The 17,615-nt window shown below is 40.7% G+C and overlaps 1 protein-coding gene across 5 annotated transcripts in view; it reads left to right on the top strand.

The window, feature by feature from the left end:
• The window catches only part of Ptpn13 (protein tyrosine phosphatase non-receptor type 13), a 176,488-nt gene that overhangs the window by 33,974 nt on the left and 124,899 nt on the right, over positions 1–17,615 (top strand). For all 5 annotated transcript variants that reach the window (XM_036200765.1, XM_036200763.1, XM_036200767.1 and 2 more), the window contains exons 2-3: positions 1,790–1,909; positions 16,397–16,575. In XM_036200765.1, the coding sequence (XP_036056658.1) occupies positions 1,795–1,909; positions 16,397–16,575 (294 nt within the window). In that variant the 5' untranslated portion in view covers positions 1,790–1,794. The remainder of the gene's footprint in view (positions 1–1,789; positions 1,910–16,396; positions 16,576–17,615) is intronic.

The following is a 17,615-nucleotide window of genomic DNA, read 5'->3' as shown; positions in this document are numbered from 1 at the left end:
AGACAAGTTTCCTAGTAGAAGTTGGCTAGGGTTCCAGTACCCGGCACGGTTAAGTTCACCTAGAGAGCTGTTGGTCACCTATAAGATTTGCATGGCACTGCTGCACCCTCAGCATTATCATGCTGTGCTGGCTGTTGTGTGGATCATAGGCATCATAGCTGGGTCTGACGATGGGTTGCTTCCCTCCTTTGGAAGCTTGCATGGCACCTTCTGGTACTGTGAAAGTTAGTTCTCAGGGAGGAGGCATTCATGTCAGATCCACCTCGGGGTCTCTGGGCCCTATATCCAAAGTGCACAGTGTCTTCAACAGTAGGAACTTGCCTTCCGCCCCTGGTAGAAAACCAACAGCAACAGCAATAGCCTATGTTTGGGAGTCTCTTGGACAACCCCAACCAACGACTACAACAAGGACATCTCGGGCTGGTGCTGGTGTTTGTTAGGTAGTCTACAGCTCTACAGGGATCCTTGTCAGCTCGAATGGAAACTTTTCACTTAAACTATGTGTGTATCTATAGACCAACTGTCATGTATTGTGGATACTTTAAGGTAGGTCATTGCTAGTGTGACTGCTTAAAATGTTTTCAGAATCCTTCCTATTATTCTACCTTCCTCTTTCTGTATTTATCTTCCCTCCCCTAACTAGAGGCTGCCCGTTTTTCCATTTACTCCTTCACATCACATGAGTGTGATCTTGATGGTTGGGTAAATGCAGTCACCTGTCTAAATCAGATGTCTTTGCAGGCTAGTTTTTAAAAATTGTAGTTATCTTCTTAACTACAGTGTTTAACACGTGTAGTTCCTCTAGTCTGTTTCTGGCCCCACTGGCCTCTGTCCACCAGCCAGTGCTCACCTACATTAGCATCTTGGTTAAACATATTTTGTAGAACAACAAGTCTTAGAATTCATTATAAAGGATCCATTTCTCTGAGATAATCAGCTCAGGAATATGCATATAGGAGGCTTTTAAGAAGCTACATTTTCTCCTTCCCAAATTAAAGTAGAATTGTTGAGCCCAATAGAAAAATCTTAAATTTGATCAGTATATCACCTACTGAAACACTATAAAAGTTGTTATAAAAATATTGCCTCAGAGAAAGTTTCTGGTCTTTTGTTAATTCAGTTACTGCACGGTGTTAAATGGTAAAACATAGTCACAGGCTTAACTTCCTTTCTCGGCATAGCTAACCAAAGGGGCGTCACCATTATTACTGTTCCCAAGCCACAGATGGGAATCAGGTACTGAGGGGAAATGCCTTTCCTAGGAGCAAGTGGGGAATTAACAGCATATTTGAGTCTAGGAATAGTTAATTCCCTTCAGTGTAAACTTTTCATGATAACATACATGTTAAAGAGTATAGAAATGAGTTAGTGAGCACATGGAATGCGTTGCATTGTATTCCCATTTCCTCTTCTGATGGCGGTGGGTCTTCTCTCTGCTCCTCTCTATATTTGAGATGGAAAGAACGGCACTTGGAGCTGAATACCAAAAGCCTTAACTACTTCGTCGTCATCTGCCGTTTGGTGACTTCCTGGTCTCTCATGAAGCAGTCCCCTCACTCTGCCCAGGAGCCTGTGCGGTTAACACTGTTAGGCAGACCAAGAAGTTGTCCTGAGGGGGCTTTCTTCCAGTTCCTTCACTTTTCCCACGGTTAAGTCTGTAGGTTGTATGTAGATTGAAGGTCGCACTGAAGAATTGGGTAGCTGGGAGTGCATAGCTCACCCCTGAACGGTGCTTCCACTGATAAAAGTGCAGTTCCGTTGCTCACAAACTTCCTCTCTTATTTCCTAGGTAATATGCATGTGTCACTAGCAGAGGCCCTGGAGGTTCGGGGTGGACCGCTGCAGGAGGAAGAAATATGGGCCGTACTAAACCAAAGTGCTGAAAGTCTCCACGAATTATTCAGAAGAGGTAAGTCATGTTTTTTGTTTTTTTTCAGAGCTGAGGACCGAACGCAGGGCCTTTGTGATTGCTAGGCAAGCGCTCTACCACTGAACTAAATCCCCAACCCCAAGTCATGTTTTAAAACGTTTTATTTTGCATGTTGAGTAGCTGGAAAACGGTAACCAATAGTAAATTACATTTCTGTTTCAATATTCTTGGTTTTGGTAGAGTGTAGAAAGAAATGTCTTATCCTATGCTTCTCAGGGCTAGAAAAGTTCAATGTTCTTGCATTAATTTGAACACAGTGCATATGCCTGCCCCAGCCCCAGCCACTGGAAGCAAAGTGATTCTCAAAATAAAAGCACTTCCTATTTGTGGGGAGCTTATGTTCCTGTGCAGAAAGTAACTATGAATAAAACGCTGATAGAAGCAACTGTCACTGTGACAAGGGTTGTGAAGCGGGGCATTCGGTGACTCTGAGATCACAAAGGAGCAAGAGTTGACCCCGGGGGGAAGGGAGGAGAAAGCTGTCCATGCATTCAGTTTTCCCAGAGCTCGTGCCTCACACAAAAGTAGGAGTTGGCCTGGTGAGAGGGGTGAAGAAAATATTCCTGGCAGAGAGCGCAGCAGGCACATTCCTGCTGCTGCACCTCAGGCCCTGTGGACTGGATAAGTAGTTGGGTATTGTTCTTGCAGATGGGCACTTGGTCCAGAGGTTGAATTGCATCTAGGAGCTGGAAGTTAGTTGGACTTTGGGTGTCCACAATTATTTACTATTGCCTGGCGGTGGTGGCGCATGCCTTTAACCCCAGCACTCAGGAGGCAGAGCCAGGCGATCTCTGTGAGTTCAAGGTCAGCCTGGTCTACAGAGTGAGATCCAGGACAGCCAGGGCTACACAGAGAAACCCTGTCTCCAAAAAACTAACCCCTACCCCCAAACCTATTTGCTGTTGTGTGGTTCATGTCCTATGGACACCACCTGTGTGGACAAAGAACTGTAGTAGGAATCTTAAAGAGTCTTGTTAATAAAACTCAAACCCGAGGCCAGTTATTGGGGTGAATGCTGGAAGATCAGAGAAGCAGAACAAGCCACAGCTATCTCACCTTGCTAGTTCCTCAGGTGATCCTGTTTCCTTAGGCTGGAAGCTTCTGAGTCCTCCTCTACATGAATCTCAGCTGAACTGTGTTGCTCCAAAGCTTAACTAACTACATGCTTTTTCCTTTTCTTTTTTTAACAAAACCTCTGAATCTAATCTTCATGTTCAGCTTTTTTCCTGACTATTAACAATTAACAACTTGTAACCAATCATCATAAACAATGACAATATCTAAAACTCATTAAACGACTGAAAACCTCCCATCCCACTTTTTGGGGATGTGGGCGTCATCTTCTTAAAATTACTTCCATCTTTAGAGGATCCTGAAAAGAAAATTTTTGGGTTAATTGTCAAGTCCTGTATCATTTTTCCCGCCGCTGCATAGTGAGAAAGTGCAGGGCTTGTTTCAAGTCCTTGTTCAAGTAGTCTGTCAGGCTGGATCATCTCAGCTAGCCATCTCGAAATTGTCCTAAACAGTTTGTAATCCAAAGTTGATCTTTCCATGGCACTAATGGCTTTACCATAGTCCATGTGGCATCATCATTGTGGAGTCCCATCATCCTTTTGAAGATTTCAAAGTCACTGTTAGGCATGATCATGGTTCCTTTTAGTTTTTTTTTTTTTTTTTTTGGTGCTTCCTCTGTGGTTTGGAGCAATCACAATCTCATGTCTGTGTGTCTTTCGGAACCATGAACATTCTTCCCTAGAAGAGAAAATCTTCACAGCAATTTCTGCCCAGCATTTCTCTTGCCAACCTTTTCCAAACTGACTTTTGCCGATGCTTTCTTGTAACACACTGGTCCTGGCAATTCTTCTCTGAACAAGCAGCAGTAAATTCTTTGTTCCAGGTAGCAGTATCACCGAAGTCACCAACACGATGAGAAGCAGCCGGCAACTCAAAGCAGCCGGCAACTCAAAGCAGCAGCCACTGCCTCCATGGTCCTACTGACACTGTTTGTGGCTTGGCCCCAGCCGAAGCTTCTCCTAGGCCGGCCTCAACTCGGGATCCTCCTGCCCCTGCCTTCTTCAGTAAATCCTACCGGCGTGCTCCACCACAACTGGCTGAGTGTAGCTCAGGCCTGAGCTGGGGCTCACAAGGCCACAGGCAAGAGGCTTTTTCATGAATTCGTACCTTGAACGTTGGGCGCCAGATATAGCAGGAATCTTAAAGAGTCTTGTTACCTAATGGAAGAATCTGTCTTTAAAACTTTGTTGAATGACTGGGTGGAGTGGTGCACACCTTGAATCCCTGCACTCTGGAGGCCGAGGCAGGTGGATCTCTGTGAGTTCGAGGCCAGCCTGGCCTACAGAGTGAGATCCAGGACTGCCAGGGTTGTTACATAGAGAAACCCTGTCTCCAAAAAAAAAGCCAGTAAATAGTCTGGGATCTGGACCAGTGGTAGAGTCTCACTGACACCTTGTTAGAATGCAGATGATCAGGCCCACACCACAGACCCACCAAAGTGAGGGACTCTCGGAGGAACCCAGGAGTTTGTCCTTGAGGACGTTGTGATGCATACCGCAGTTTGAGAAATGGCAAGGACAGAATTAGTAACCGCCATGTGCCATGGGAACCCCCTCTCTGGGAGTGCAGGGATGAACACGAAGGAGTATCTAGACAGATGGAAGAGTGGAGACCAGGCTTGGGAAGTTGGCTGAAGATTGGTTGCTGATACTGTTGATTTTTGAGTTCAGGGAGAAACTTGAACAAAAAGTACCAGGGCCCAGGGATGCTACTTGTTAATATGGGGACCGCTTGTTACCCAGAGGGACCGCTTCTTTCTGAGGGGGACCGCTTGTTACCCAGGGGACTGCTTGTTCTGGGGAGAAAGCTTGTTACTGATGGGTACTGTTTGTTACCTGGGGGGCGCGGGAGGGGGTGCTTGTTACCCAGCAGCTTGGAAGACTGTTACTGAGAAGACCTTTGTTCACAGTTGGGATTAGTCTAGGTAACAGAATTACTTTTTCCTAAAATCAGTTACAAAATCTTGTTTATTTTAAATAAACACTGTTCTTCTGCTTGCTTCAGTAAACTTTTTCAGAAAATTCAGAATTATAGGGGGACCAAAGTATAGAAGTTAATAGCCAAAGTATAGATCATATATAGCCACGCTTCAAAAATGTCTGACTCAATTGGCAGTTAACAATAGTCAATTAATGTTAAGAAACATCTCCTTGTGAGGTTCTGTAGGAGGGGCCAATGAATGGAAGGTGTCATTGTTGCCCTTTGGGCATTGATTCAGATCAGATCAATGCACGTGAGAAGAAACAGTGTGCCAGCAGAATGACAGACTGTGAGCACTACAGATGTTCAGAGGAGGGAGAGATAGCAGGTCTGTATTACACCAACTGCCCATGACTCACAGCATGGGAAGCATCTTGCCCACTCTCAGTACCCTCAGGGCTTTTCCTTCTTTCACATTTCATAAGGCTGCTAGAGATTGAAAGCTTGTATTTACAGTCCTCACCATTGAGTAGTGATTGTTGCATAATACATTGGCACTTTATACTAAAGACACATTAGCTGTATTGTAACATTCACCATGAGGCAGCTGTGTCTCTCCCACTGTCCAATGGGAGTTGTTTACTGGATGGCCCAAGGTGTAAGTAGCTAGCAGAAGAATGTCAGTAATAAGAACAAATTAAGTTTGATTCTTTTGACAGTTAGGAAATCACCAGTTATTATGATTGCCAATTGGAAATTTCCACTTATTAGGAAAAAGCAAGTGTTTGATTTATAGGAAATCTTTACATTTGATAATGCTGCATCATTTTCCTCCTGACTCTGATATAGCAAACAAATGAAATGATCACTGATTGGCTAGTCGGGGATGGACTGTGGTTGTCTTGCTGCTTTAGAGATGTTTATGAGTCACCCTGGAAGTTAATGGGGAAAGGAGATAAAATGTGTGTGCTCCTGAACTGAGTTTGGCCATCTTGGCCATCTTCATCTTTCTGTGACTCATGTGTAAACCCTCCTCTGGTTCTTGTTGGCAGTTTTCCCACTGCTGGCTCGAGTCTGTAGCTCTGTCCTTTCAGGGTTCGAGTGCTGTGTACCACTAAAGTTCTTGGGATAGGAGGGGGAAGCAGCACTCCTGGGAGATTACTGAGCAAGGGGCAAGAAAATAACCCAGCTCTCCCTTTTCAGTTTTCTGTCAATTTAAAGCTTTTAGCATTTTTAAAAACCAAGGTCTTTATTAACTATCTTTCGTAGGATAATGATGCTGAAACATGACCTTGTTGGAAGATACCATCTTCAAAGGAGTTTGTCCTCGGAGAAAGGAAAAGGGAACTGTTACCATTCACTAATCGGGAGTGAGGACAGAGTTGTTCTCCTTTGTTCTGACTGTGTTCTTGCTCTGTGTCCTGAGTGTATACCATCTGTGGGTTTACTGATCAAAGTCTTGAGGATTTCTTGTGGTTGCACATACAATCCAGCTTTCTAGTCATTCTGTGGTGATTTGAAAGGAAGATGTACACTCTAGGCTATAATTCAGGTTTATTAATGGTTGATTAAAAGATGGTTTGTAATCTTTTTACTTTGACTATGTGAACTGTAGTAGTTCTTAGGGATAGTGGGTGATATTAATGATCTGGAGCTTTCCTCTTAACTACCCTGTGTGCTCGGTCTTCTCTAATCTGTCCTGACCACTGCCACCTCAGGAAGCTTTTCTTTGCTGTTTGTTTTTAATAAGTAGCAGGGAACATAGTTTTGCCAAGATGGGTAGTTGTTATTCTTGAACTTGAATGTGATCATAGAAATGAGATTTCTGGAGGAATTTAATCTAGGGTCTCAACACATTATATCTTTCTAGTTCTTTGCCTCTTGGTCTATCTTTGTTGTTGTTACTGTTTTGTTTGTTTTTCAAAACAGAATTTCTGTGTAGCCCTGGCTATCCTGAACTCTCTTTGTCGACCAGGCTGGCTCCACAGAAATCAGCCTGCCTCTGCCTCCTGAGTGCTGGGATTTAGGTAGTGCACCACCACACCTGGTGTCCTGGTCTATCTTATTCAGTTAATTGGGAAGCAGAACTATATGGGCATGGGAATATATATATAAAAGAAAAACCCTGCAATTTCTCCTGCATACTGATTTGATATATATAAAAAAGTTGTATTTCTACATGGTAGCAATTAGAAATTGAATTTTTCAGTTAACCATTTTGTAGAAATATAACAATTAAAATATGAAAAATTAAAAATAGATCTGAGGAAAAATAAGTGAAGACCTATCTAATGAAATTAGAGACCAAAATAAATGGAGAGCTATGCTTTGTTCCTGGGTGAGAAGACTTCTTACTAAAAGGATGGTGGTTTTCTTTAAATTGATAGCGAATATAGCCACAACAGGCTGTAGTTTTGCACAAAGTGAGAACGTTCTCCAATTTATACAGAAATTTGTTGGAATTAAAAGTAGCCAAAACATCTTTGAAAAGAAAAAAAAAATGGTGAAGACTCTCACTGCCTAGTTTAAAGGTTTACTATAAAACCATAGTAAACTAAACAGACGAATCAATTAATGAACATATTAAGAGTCCAAAAATAAATCCTCATTGAGAATGAACTTCAACTTGGCTTCCTGGGACTTTCAAAGCCTTTATAGCAAAATATAAGAAGGATTTTATGACTGAAAAATTTCAAGTAGACCTTTATATAGCGTGCTCAGCTTTTAAAAGACCAGGGCCTGCCTAGTTACTCTTTATTGCATCCCTATGTACCTGCTGTCATAGTTAGTTGATTAAGAGGGCACATCAGTTGTCTTTGACATGCTACATCTTGCCTTGCATTTGTAAGGCCAGAATTATCAGGTCCTTCAAGTTTAAATGTGTTTGAACTAGATAAAATTGCACTATTTGTTCTCTGGAAACAAACTATAAAACACAAAATTAAATGTAATATTTGGCATTCTTAAAATGAATGGTGTAGGCTGTCTGACAAGTGTGTGAAGCACTTGTGGAGAACAGCCCTACTCTGCAAACACACCGTAGTACACTGTGTGTGTTGACGTTCTTTTGACTTCGTGCCTTCTAAACAGGCAGTTGAATAAATGGGAAGAGCTTAGAGGGGAAGGCTGCTATAACTTCTGTTCTCTGGTCCCATCCTTGGTGAGAAATGTGACTTCACCTGATGGGTTTGTTTTCATTTTTACACTTAGAAGATTTTTTTTTTTTTAATGTTGGTATAGTATATACAGTAAATAGTATTGTTCTTGATTGTACTACCTAAAGAAGAACAATTTAGGTCTCATTTCTCACCTAAAATTGTTTCTTATACAATGACTTATATGTAATTTGGGTAAAATGGTTATTATTTACACTTTCTGGCTTGCCATAGCTCGTTTTTGTTTTCTTTGTAGTTTTATAAACTACAACAAAAATATATAAAGCATTATGGAAGTATATAAAGCCATCTATATCTATCTATCTATATCTATCTATCTATCTATCTATACTCTATTGTGTGATGAACTTGTCAATTGGCATAAAATTGAAATAAGGATGAGAACAAGCAGCGAGTTAGTTGAGCTGTGGTGCCATCCTATGACACTGATTTCCCACTTGCGTTGGAGAGTAAGTTGGTGTGAAAATGTGAAATACTGTGCAGCACCCAGTGCCCCCTCTTGAGAATTGCATGAAATTGCTCTGTGGCTCAGAAACATAGGCCTATGTTGTTTCTTAATGACTTCAAACTCATTTTATGAGTATGTTTGATCACAGTTGAGCCACACAAAATTGTAGGATCAGACACAGTGGTATCTACTTGAATAATTGTGTGCTTTGGTTTTGAGAAATTCAAAGAAGCCAAAGTATTGTTTATGATGGAATTCAAAAGCAGCCTTTTTGTGACCTGAAAAGTCCAAATTGAGGAGTTACAGTCCCAGTAGAACAGGGATGCGGGACATATTTAAAAGCTTGTGGCCTGTGGAAATAAATGGAAACTGTACACAGATCGTTTCTTTTGAGTGCAGTCCACTCTCCATGTGTGTGAATTCTACCCCATGAATTCAGACAACTGTGGACTGAAAATGTACTGAACACGGGCAGGGTTTTATCTTATTATTCTCTGAACAGTGCACCACAGCAACTGTTTCCATAGTATTAGGTATTATAGGTAACTATAAAGGAAGATTGCATAGCATATATGTAAATGGCATGCCATTTTATGTATAGAGTTTGAGTATCCCCAGATTTTGGTATCCATGGAAGGTTCTATGACCAATCACCTAGGGATACTGACAGACAACATTATTATACATAATGACATTGTACCTGCTCTTTAGAGAATTCATGGTTTCTATCTTTAACCACTTAATTGTAGAGGAAATGTTAGAGTTATAAAACGTTTTAGTCATAATTTGTCATAATTTTAATTTTATTGATACTGAAGATTGTTGGTGTCTAAGTTTGATTTCTGTTGTTGATAAAACACCATGACCAAAAGTAACCTGGGGATGAAAGGCATTTATTTCATCTTACACTTTAAGTAGCAGTCTATCACTGAGGTGTCAGGGCAGGAACCTAGAGACAGGAACTCAAGGAGGGCAGGAACCTGGAGGCAGGAACTCAAGCAGACACCACATGGAGGAACACTGCCTTTAGGCTTCTCTCTAGCATTTACTCAGCCTGCTTTCTTATACAGATCACCTGCCCAGGGATGGCTGGCATCAAAGAGATGCTCCACAGGCTTACCCACAATCTAATCTCAGAGGTATTTTCAGTGGTTTCCTCTTCGCAGATAAACCTAGTTCTAATGTCAAATTGAAAAACAAAACAAAGCAAAAAGCTAACCAGGACAACTGGAAAACATGGGGAAGCTAAAGGAAAATTAGAAAGGATGGTCTTGGTATGTCAAAAAACTAAAGTATTCCTGGATGTGATGGGAAAGGGAGAAGGAAATGGAAATTCCTTCTTAAGCTGCTCTTCTTCTACCCATGGCCAGACAGTTAAGCCCTATTATTTTTAAATAATAGTAACTAAGATCTCACTAGTTCTATATTACTAAGTTGCATGTTCTGGATTCTCCTAAAGAATCTTATAAATATTAACTTAACTAAGTTGCATGTTCTGGATTCTCCTAAAGAATCTTATAAATATTAACTTAACTAAGTTGCATGTTCTGGATTCTCCTAAAGAATCTTATAAATATTAACTTAACTAAGTTGCATGTTCTGGATTCTCCTAAAGAATCTTATAAATATTAACTTAATTCATAAAATACTGAATTATCAGAGGCCATGCCAAGATTGAGACATGCAGCTTGAATCTGCTCGATGGGAACAGAGGAAAGGGAGGGGAAAGGGAGAGAGGTGTTTGTGTGACTGTCATTGTTAAGAAATAAAATATTTTATTCTAGTCTAGTGAAGTTTTAAAAAGCGCATGAAGTTGATCAGATTGTATGATAGTTTTCTGTAAATTTTGTTATCAGACTTCTACAATTTCTATTATAAATAAAACAAATCCTAAAGCTGATACTATGGTGATTTATATTCAAATAAATATTTTCATTAACAAAATCATGTTATAGTTCCAGATAATTGCTAGCTACAGTAAAACATCAATTTGGTAAGTCATATAATTAGCTACTCATGTACTAATTGGCTGGATTGTCAACCCTTAAACTAAGTGTTCGAACTTGAAGACTTTGATAACTAGGTGTGCTGTGCCTTTGTAGACTCCTGAGAGAGGAGATGTACTCTGAGGAATTTAATCCTAATTAAAGAACAAATTCATGTCTTGCAATAGTTCATTCTTTAAATGGTTTGTATTTCTAATATGGATTGTAGGTAAAAGATACAAAGATAAAAGAACAAACTCAGAACTATTCCCAGACACGGAGAAAACAGTGATTGACTGGTAGAAGTGACTTGTCTTAGATGTGGCATGCTCGCCTTCTGTCCTGGGGAAGCTTCATTCCTTGGTACTGTGGGATTGTCTGCACGTTTTTCCCAGTAATCCTCACAGCAGCTTTGTGGGCTCAGGACGGCCTTACAGATGTGAGGTGAGGGCAGAATGGCCTTACAGATGTGGGAGGTGAGGGCAAGATGGCCTTACAGGTGTGGGAGGTGAGGGCAAGATGGCCTTACAGGTGTGGGAGGTGAGGGCATAACTGCCTTACACATGTGAGAGGTGAGGGCAGGGGACTAAGTTGCTCTTAATATCACAGTTCTGAGGTTTGAATATCAGGCCGAGGACTTGGACTTGAGGTGACCTTTGCTTCAGCTTGACTCTTGACTATTTTATACTCTGTGTAATTGTGTGATGTGCATATTATACTAATGAAGGTGATATTCTGAAAGAATGAAAAGAAGCAGGGTCTCTCTGGTATGTTCCAACCCCATGGATAAGCTTGGGTGATGGATTTGATCTGAGACCCACTACAGTGCAATGTGAGAGCTGGGTCCTCACAAGCTTGTGGTAGCTTATCTGAAGTGCTGTTCATATCAGAAAACATTGATGACATCAGATGCCTTCGAGACGATTCTGAGTGCACTTGGAAGCGTTCGTGCAGTTTTATTTTCAGAAAGTCATGGTTGTTCTGTCTTGCTTCATAGTAGAGTAAGTGCCATTTAACGATAGTAACAAAACTTAGGAATATGTAAGTTCTCCATTCATAATTAACTACCCTGTAGTGTAGACTATAGTTTCAGTAGATCAAAATCTATCACAGAATGCTACTATGAAGAAAATGATGAGCCAGTGACATGGCTCAGCAGGTAAAGACACTTGCCATGTAAGTCTGATAGCCTTTGTTCTAAAAAAAATAAATAAATAAAAAGGAAAGGGAAAGAAGGGGAGGGGAGAGAAGGAGAAAGGAGGGGGGAAGAGAGAGTGGTGGAGAGAGTGGGGGAGGAAGACGGTGACATGGAAAGGCCAACATGAAGACGAACTGTGCTAAGCGATTTTTGTTCCAATACTAATTTATATCGGGATTGATTTCACACTATATTAACTCTAAGAAAAGAACGGGATTTTTAGAGAATTCTGTAGTATAGAGTAACTTTATCAAATCCTTCAGCATTTTGGATCCTTCAGCATTTTGGACCGTTACCTCTGCATAGATTTTTGTTGGTGGCCCTGATAGAACACAGAACAAAGGCTTTAAATCTTACCCCTGAACTACTCGAGCTTGAACAGGAGCTCGTACATGGAATGGTTTTATGCTGCATCTCTAAATTAGCCCTGTTGCTTTTGCCTTTGTTTCCTTATACCACGTTTTAACCTAATTATAATCACTTGCCTGATGGTTTTCTTTGAGATAAGATTCTTGCTGTGATCCCAAGATGTCCTTAAACTACTAATGGTCCAGGCTGTCATCAGCCTTAGACCTCTCGAGTCCCAGGGTTATGGGCATAGTTGAAGGTGGAAATGTACAGCGAGTGCCCACGAAGGATGCATGGCTGTTAGGGTGTGTGTGGGTTTCCAGTTGAAGAGAACACTGAAATGTGCTTGGGGTGGTTTCTTCACCTCTCAGAGCTCTGCTTTTGTCTACCTGCACCTCCAGCTGCTTGACTCTGTCCCAGCAGCTCCTCCCGTGGAATGTTGGGGTAAGTCTCCACATAGAACCACACTGGCTCCTGGAAATGGCTATATCAGATTTACTTTTTCATAATAATAGCATTCTTGGAGTACAGTCAGCACACAGCTAAACCATGGGACATAACACTGTAAGCTTCTGGAATCTACTTTTTAAATATTATTTTGCAAACATTCTTTGAAGGATTTTGAAAACATTTGCTTTGAATTCCTTCCTTTTAGTTGTCAGGAAGTAAGAATTAGAGAGTGGTTCTAGCCACAACTCTTAAATTCCTTGCTGCTTGTAGGTTTGCATAAGCCTTTAAAATTATTTAAAATATATTTTGTGGTTTGACTATGTTACCTCAAGAATCTAGTACTTAAGAAATGTCGTGTTCTATGTCTTAGAAATCAACAGCAGTGCATTTTGTGGTGACTGTTGCTCTAGATTTATTACATGGCACTTTAAAATCACTTTGAAACCATTTGTGGTATTTCTGTGTGTTTTCAAAAAATCATGACCCCTCCCCCCTTTACAATTCAGTGTCTCCATGTTTACTGCCATTATTCTGCCAGAATTGATGCTATCCCCTCCAAACTTAATTTCCTGACTGCCTTTGAGTTGTCTGTTTCTCCCTGGGATCCAACATCAGTTATGTTTTGTAGCACGAATTCTAACTGGTCTTATAAATAAAAACCTGGAGCCAGATAGCAGGGTGAAAGCTGAAAGATCCTACTGGAGTGTGCCACCACAACCGGCCTCCGTGGCTAATTCTCTGGCTGGCTCTGCCCTCTGATCTTCAGACAAGCTTTATTTGTTATAGCATATGTAAAAGATCACCACATTTCCCCCTTTATTGTCTAAAATAAAAAAGGTTATAACTAACATAAGAACTGTGTACACCAAGTACAATAACTATATACAATATATACAGTCTAGAATTACATTAACAGTGTTCAAGTGTTCATTCTCCTTTTAAAGGCCACATATAGTTAAGAAAGACATTTTTTCTGTGTTATGGTTGAGGTAATTTTTTATTTACAAAACCACTTTTTCTATTACCTGTTTGTCAGATATTTTATGCATTCTGTCTTCTGCTTATTTATGTGTATATTCTGTCTCCCCAATAGTAATTGGGAACCTAATACTTGCAGTGCTGATCATATTATGTTAAAATATGTAGTGCTTAAAGTTATTAATATACATAAGATATTTTATAAACACACACAAATAGCAGTTGTATAAGGCAAGAGTTAAATACCTATTTTTCCCATAATAATAGTTGTAAATGACATTCTTCATTTTAAAGTGATAAACAGTAATGGATTTTTAAAAATGATTACATTGTATTTATTTAGTTTTTATTTAATGTATGCAGACACATGCATGCAGAGGCACAAGTGTGAGGTCAGAGAACAATTTTCGGTACTCAGTTCTCTTTCCTCCATGGATCTGAATTTAAGGCTTGGTAGCAAGTGCCTTTACCTGCTGAGCTATCTCACCTGCTTAATAATGGATTTTTAAATTTAGTTTCCCTGTCTCAGTCCCCCACCCCACTCCCACCTCAGGCTGGCAGTGGAGATTGTTTCATCCTCAGGACATTCTAGTTTAGTCTACTATGCTGAAGACAGGGTAAGGCAGATGTGTGGGCAGAGGAACCTGCATTTGGAAGCTGGCATCCAGGATAGCGAGGCAGCACTTAGACTTCTTGTCAGCGTTCGTGCCTCTGTGTGTGTTCTGAGTAGCAGCAGCAGGCACTCAGAAATGCTAAGGACTGTCTCTAAACTAAGGGCCCCCAAGAACTGGCCCTGTGCCGCTCTTAGGGCAAGCGGGCCCCAGCGGATGACCCACACCTAGTCCATATGGTCAGCATTAATTGGACCTGAGGATAATAATTATAAAAATAATGACAATAATAGTAATAATTAAAAAGGAATGCATGAAGTCAGGAAGGAGACAGCTTACTGGGTTCCAGAGAATACTGGGTGAAGGTAGTGAGGGGCACCGATAAGATCAAAATACAGTGTATACATATGATAATTTCAAAGAGTAAAAAAAAAAAAAAAGATTAGTTTTTTAACAGAGACTAGACCTTGAAGATTAGAATCCCAGATTCCTAATTCAAGTTCAGACCTCTGTACTGTGGAGCTGGACAAAGGGCAGTATGAAGAGTTGGGATAGCGTGAAGAAGACTCACAGTTATAATGAGTGCTATTAGGATATTGTGACACCCTACTCCATGGATTGCTGCAAGAAAGATGGATAAGGAACAGTCAGTCCTCATGGTGGGAATAACCCAAGACTCAGCCCTTGGTCTTCAATTTATTTAATTGTTGATCAAATCTCATGACTTTCAGTACCACCCAAAAACATGTATCCAGCCCTGATTTTACCTCATACTCCAAGTCCAGCTGCCTACTTGAAATCTTCATTTTATTATACTCAAAGGTCTTTAATAAGTCCCAAAGAAGAGTTCTCATCTCTGGCCCCACCTTCCAGCTCCCACTTCTAGCCTGTTATCTGTAGTTTTTTCTGTTAAGGTTGATCCATTTTTCAGTCGCTCAAATCTGTTGTGGCACCATCAAGTTCTGCTCCTCCCCTCATTGTGTCTCCCAGGAAGTTCTGTTATCACTGTCTCTGGACACATTCAGTGCAGCAGCTCTTACAGCCTGCTGCTGCAGCCTGGCTGCACAGCTCCATCTCCTCACACAGATATTAATGCCTTGACTTCAGCCACCTGTTTGTTCCCTGACTAGATAACCTGAAAAGAATTAATTTTAGACTGTTTCATTGTGTCTCCAACATCTCAAGATTCTGAGTAATACATCTGCCTTGTTTGAATCATTTTCTAGCTGAATTGTGTACTGATTGTTCACACCAAAAGAAAGTTTTTAACAAAAAAATGTGCACAGTGCCTGGAATTTATTTTTTATTTTTAAATTACATCTTTCTTATTTGTGTGCTTATATGTATATGCAGGGCTTGCATGTGCCACAGCCCATGTGTGGAGGTCAGAGGACAATTTGCAGAAGTTGGTTCTCTCCTTGGAACCCAGGGATTGACCTCAGTTTGTCAGGCTTAGCAGAGAGTGCCTTTACTCCCTTAGCCATCTAACTGGCCTAAATTTTTATTTACTTATGTAAATATTTGTGAAAGACACCAGCATATGCAGAATTTCCCTGTTGTTAATGGTCCTTTGAAACACGGTGGCATGAGAACCTGTGTTTAGATTCAAGTATAGCAGCATGCACCTGTAACCCCAGCATGAAGTAGGCAGAGGCAGAGATCCCTGAGGGTACTAGTCAGCCGTTATAGTCAGTCCATGAGCCCAAAGTTCAGTGAGAGGCACTGTTCAAAAAATAGAGTGAAGAGAGCTGTAGGGGAAGGTGCTCAGCATCAGCTTCTGCTCCCCTCCCCCACTAAACACTGTGTAAACTGAATGTTCTTAATCTTCCAATGTCATCTGAAAATAAGCCATGAGAAGGCCAGCAAACTCTAGAACTTACACACAAAGTTTTATGTTTATAGACAGTGTCCTGAAATAACAGTTTTCTCTGAGTACTCAAAAGAGTCCTAATCAAAAATGGAGAAGTACTGACCTTCTTCCATTTCTATGTATCAGTATAAAACAGTTGAACCAGGTTTAACTTTTATAACCAGTTTCTAAGATCTGCCTTCCAGATGTTAAGTGATGAAGCCAAATAAAGGCATTGTGAACAGTGATAGTAGCTATGCTATGCCTGGGTGACACCTACTCTCATACCCCATTAATTTTGTGATGAAACTGCATATCAGTGTCTGTGCAGTTCAAGTGGGGTGTTTATTGAGGCGGCTGTAGAGTCTTCCAGTCTAATTTTAAACGATTATCATTTCTTCTATTTTTATTTGGTGCTTTCAAAACCAGTGAGCATTGCTGACCCTGCTGCCCTGGGCTTCATCATCTCTCCATGGTCGCTGCTCCTGATGCCGTCTGGCAGTGTGTCCTTCACAGATGAAAACATCTCCAACCAGGACCTCCGCGCGTTCACTGCACCGGAAGTGCTTCAGAACCATTCACTAACTTCTCTCTCAGATGTTGAAAAGGTGAATATTAAGTCTTCATTTTGTTGTTGTTGTTTATTTCGATAGAAGTAGGGCAGGTTCAAACGTGGGAAAATCCTTTCAATTTAAAATAATCATATGCTTTAAGATATATATGTATGTGTGTGTGTGTGTGTGTGTGTGTGTGTGTGTGTGTGTGTATAATTCAGGAAAACATACTGACCTGGGGAAAATACTTTAAAAGGTGAATTGTTATTCTCATTTATAAGTAGATTTTAATGTGTGCTTGGGGGAAAGATACATAGTAACTACGAAGTAGTCCCTGAGTAATATGCATATTAGCTGGCAGGATGAAACAGATACAGTGTAGGGGAGGAGTGTGTTTGTGAGTCTATAATAGAAACAGTCAATTTTTATTCTCAAAGACTGTAGCCTTTGCTATGAAGAAGAAACCTAGTTTATATAAGTGGAAATGGATTAGAAGGGTCTGCCATCCAAGGTTACGGACATGGTTGATGACAAGAGAAAAGAAGCTGCCATTGTAGTTAGAAATGGCAAACCAGAACACACAGGCTGGAGCATTTGCCTCTGAGAGCCCGTAGATCAGGATGAGTATACTCTTCCCCTGGCTGAGGAATTAGTCTATGGTAGTGGTAGTCTGTGATATCTATAGGCTTGTGAAACAATGGAGCTTTTAATCTTACAGGATAAATCTGAGAGGCGTTGATAATTTTGAGAACTACAGTGTTTTATGAGAATCTATCAGAGACGTTCATCATCTGGAGAAAAAAGAGCTAAAAGAAACATAATACATTGGCCTTATAAAGAAGTAGATGAGGGGGCACGGTGCAGGCAAAGCTCACTGACTCACAAAAGCAGAGTTTCCGATGGAAACAGATGGTGATGTCATTGACCAGATTAAATCTAATTTCATTGATGAACTCTGAAAAAATGGAGAGGGGAATACATTGTATCATGTAGCAGACTCAATAATTCAGACCTGAGATGCTGGAGATTCTAAATTGGCTTTGAGCATCCTTTCTTATACATCATTCCTCGCAAGTGTAAAAGTAACCTAATAA

Source organism: Onychomys torridus, chromosome 10 (assembly GCF_903995425.1).
Source record: "Onychomys torridus chromosome 10, mOncTor1.1, whole genome shotgun sequence".
Lineage (NCBI taxonomy): Eukaryota > Metazoa > Chordata > Mammalia > Rodentia > Cricetidae > Onychomys > Onychomys torridus.
Note: the sequence above shows the minus strand (reverse complement) of the source record. Positions and strands in the feature narration are given on the sequence as shown.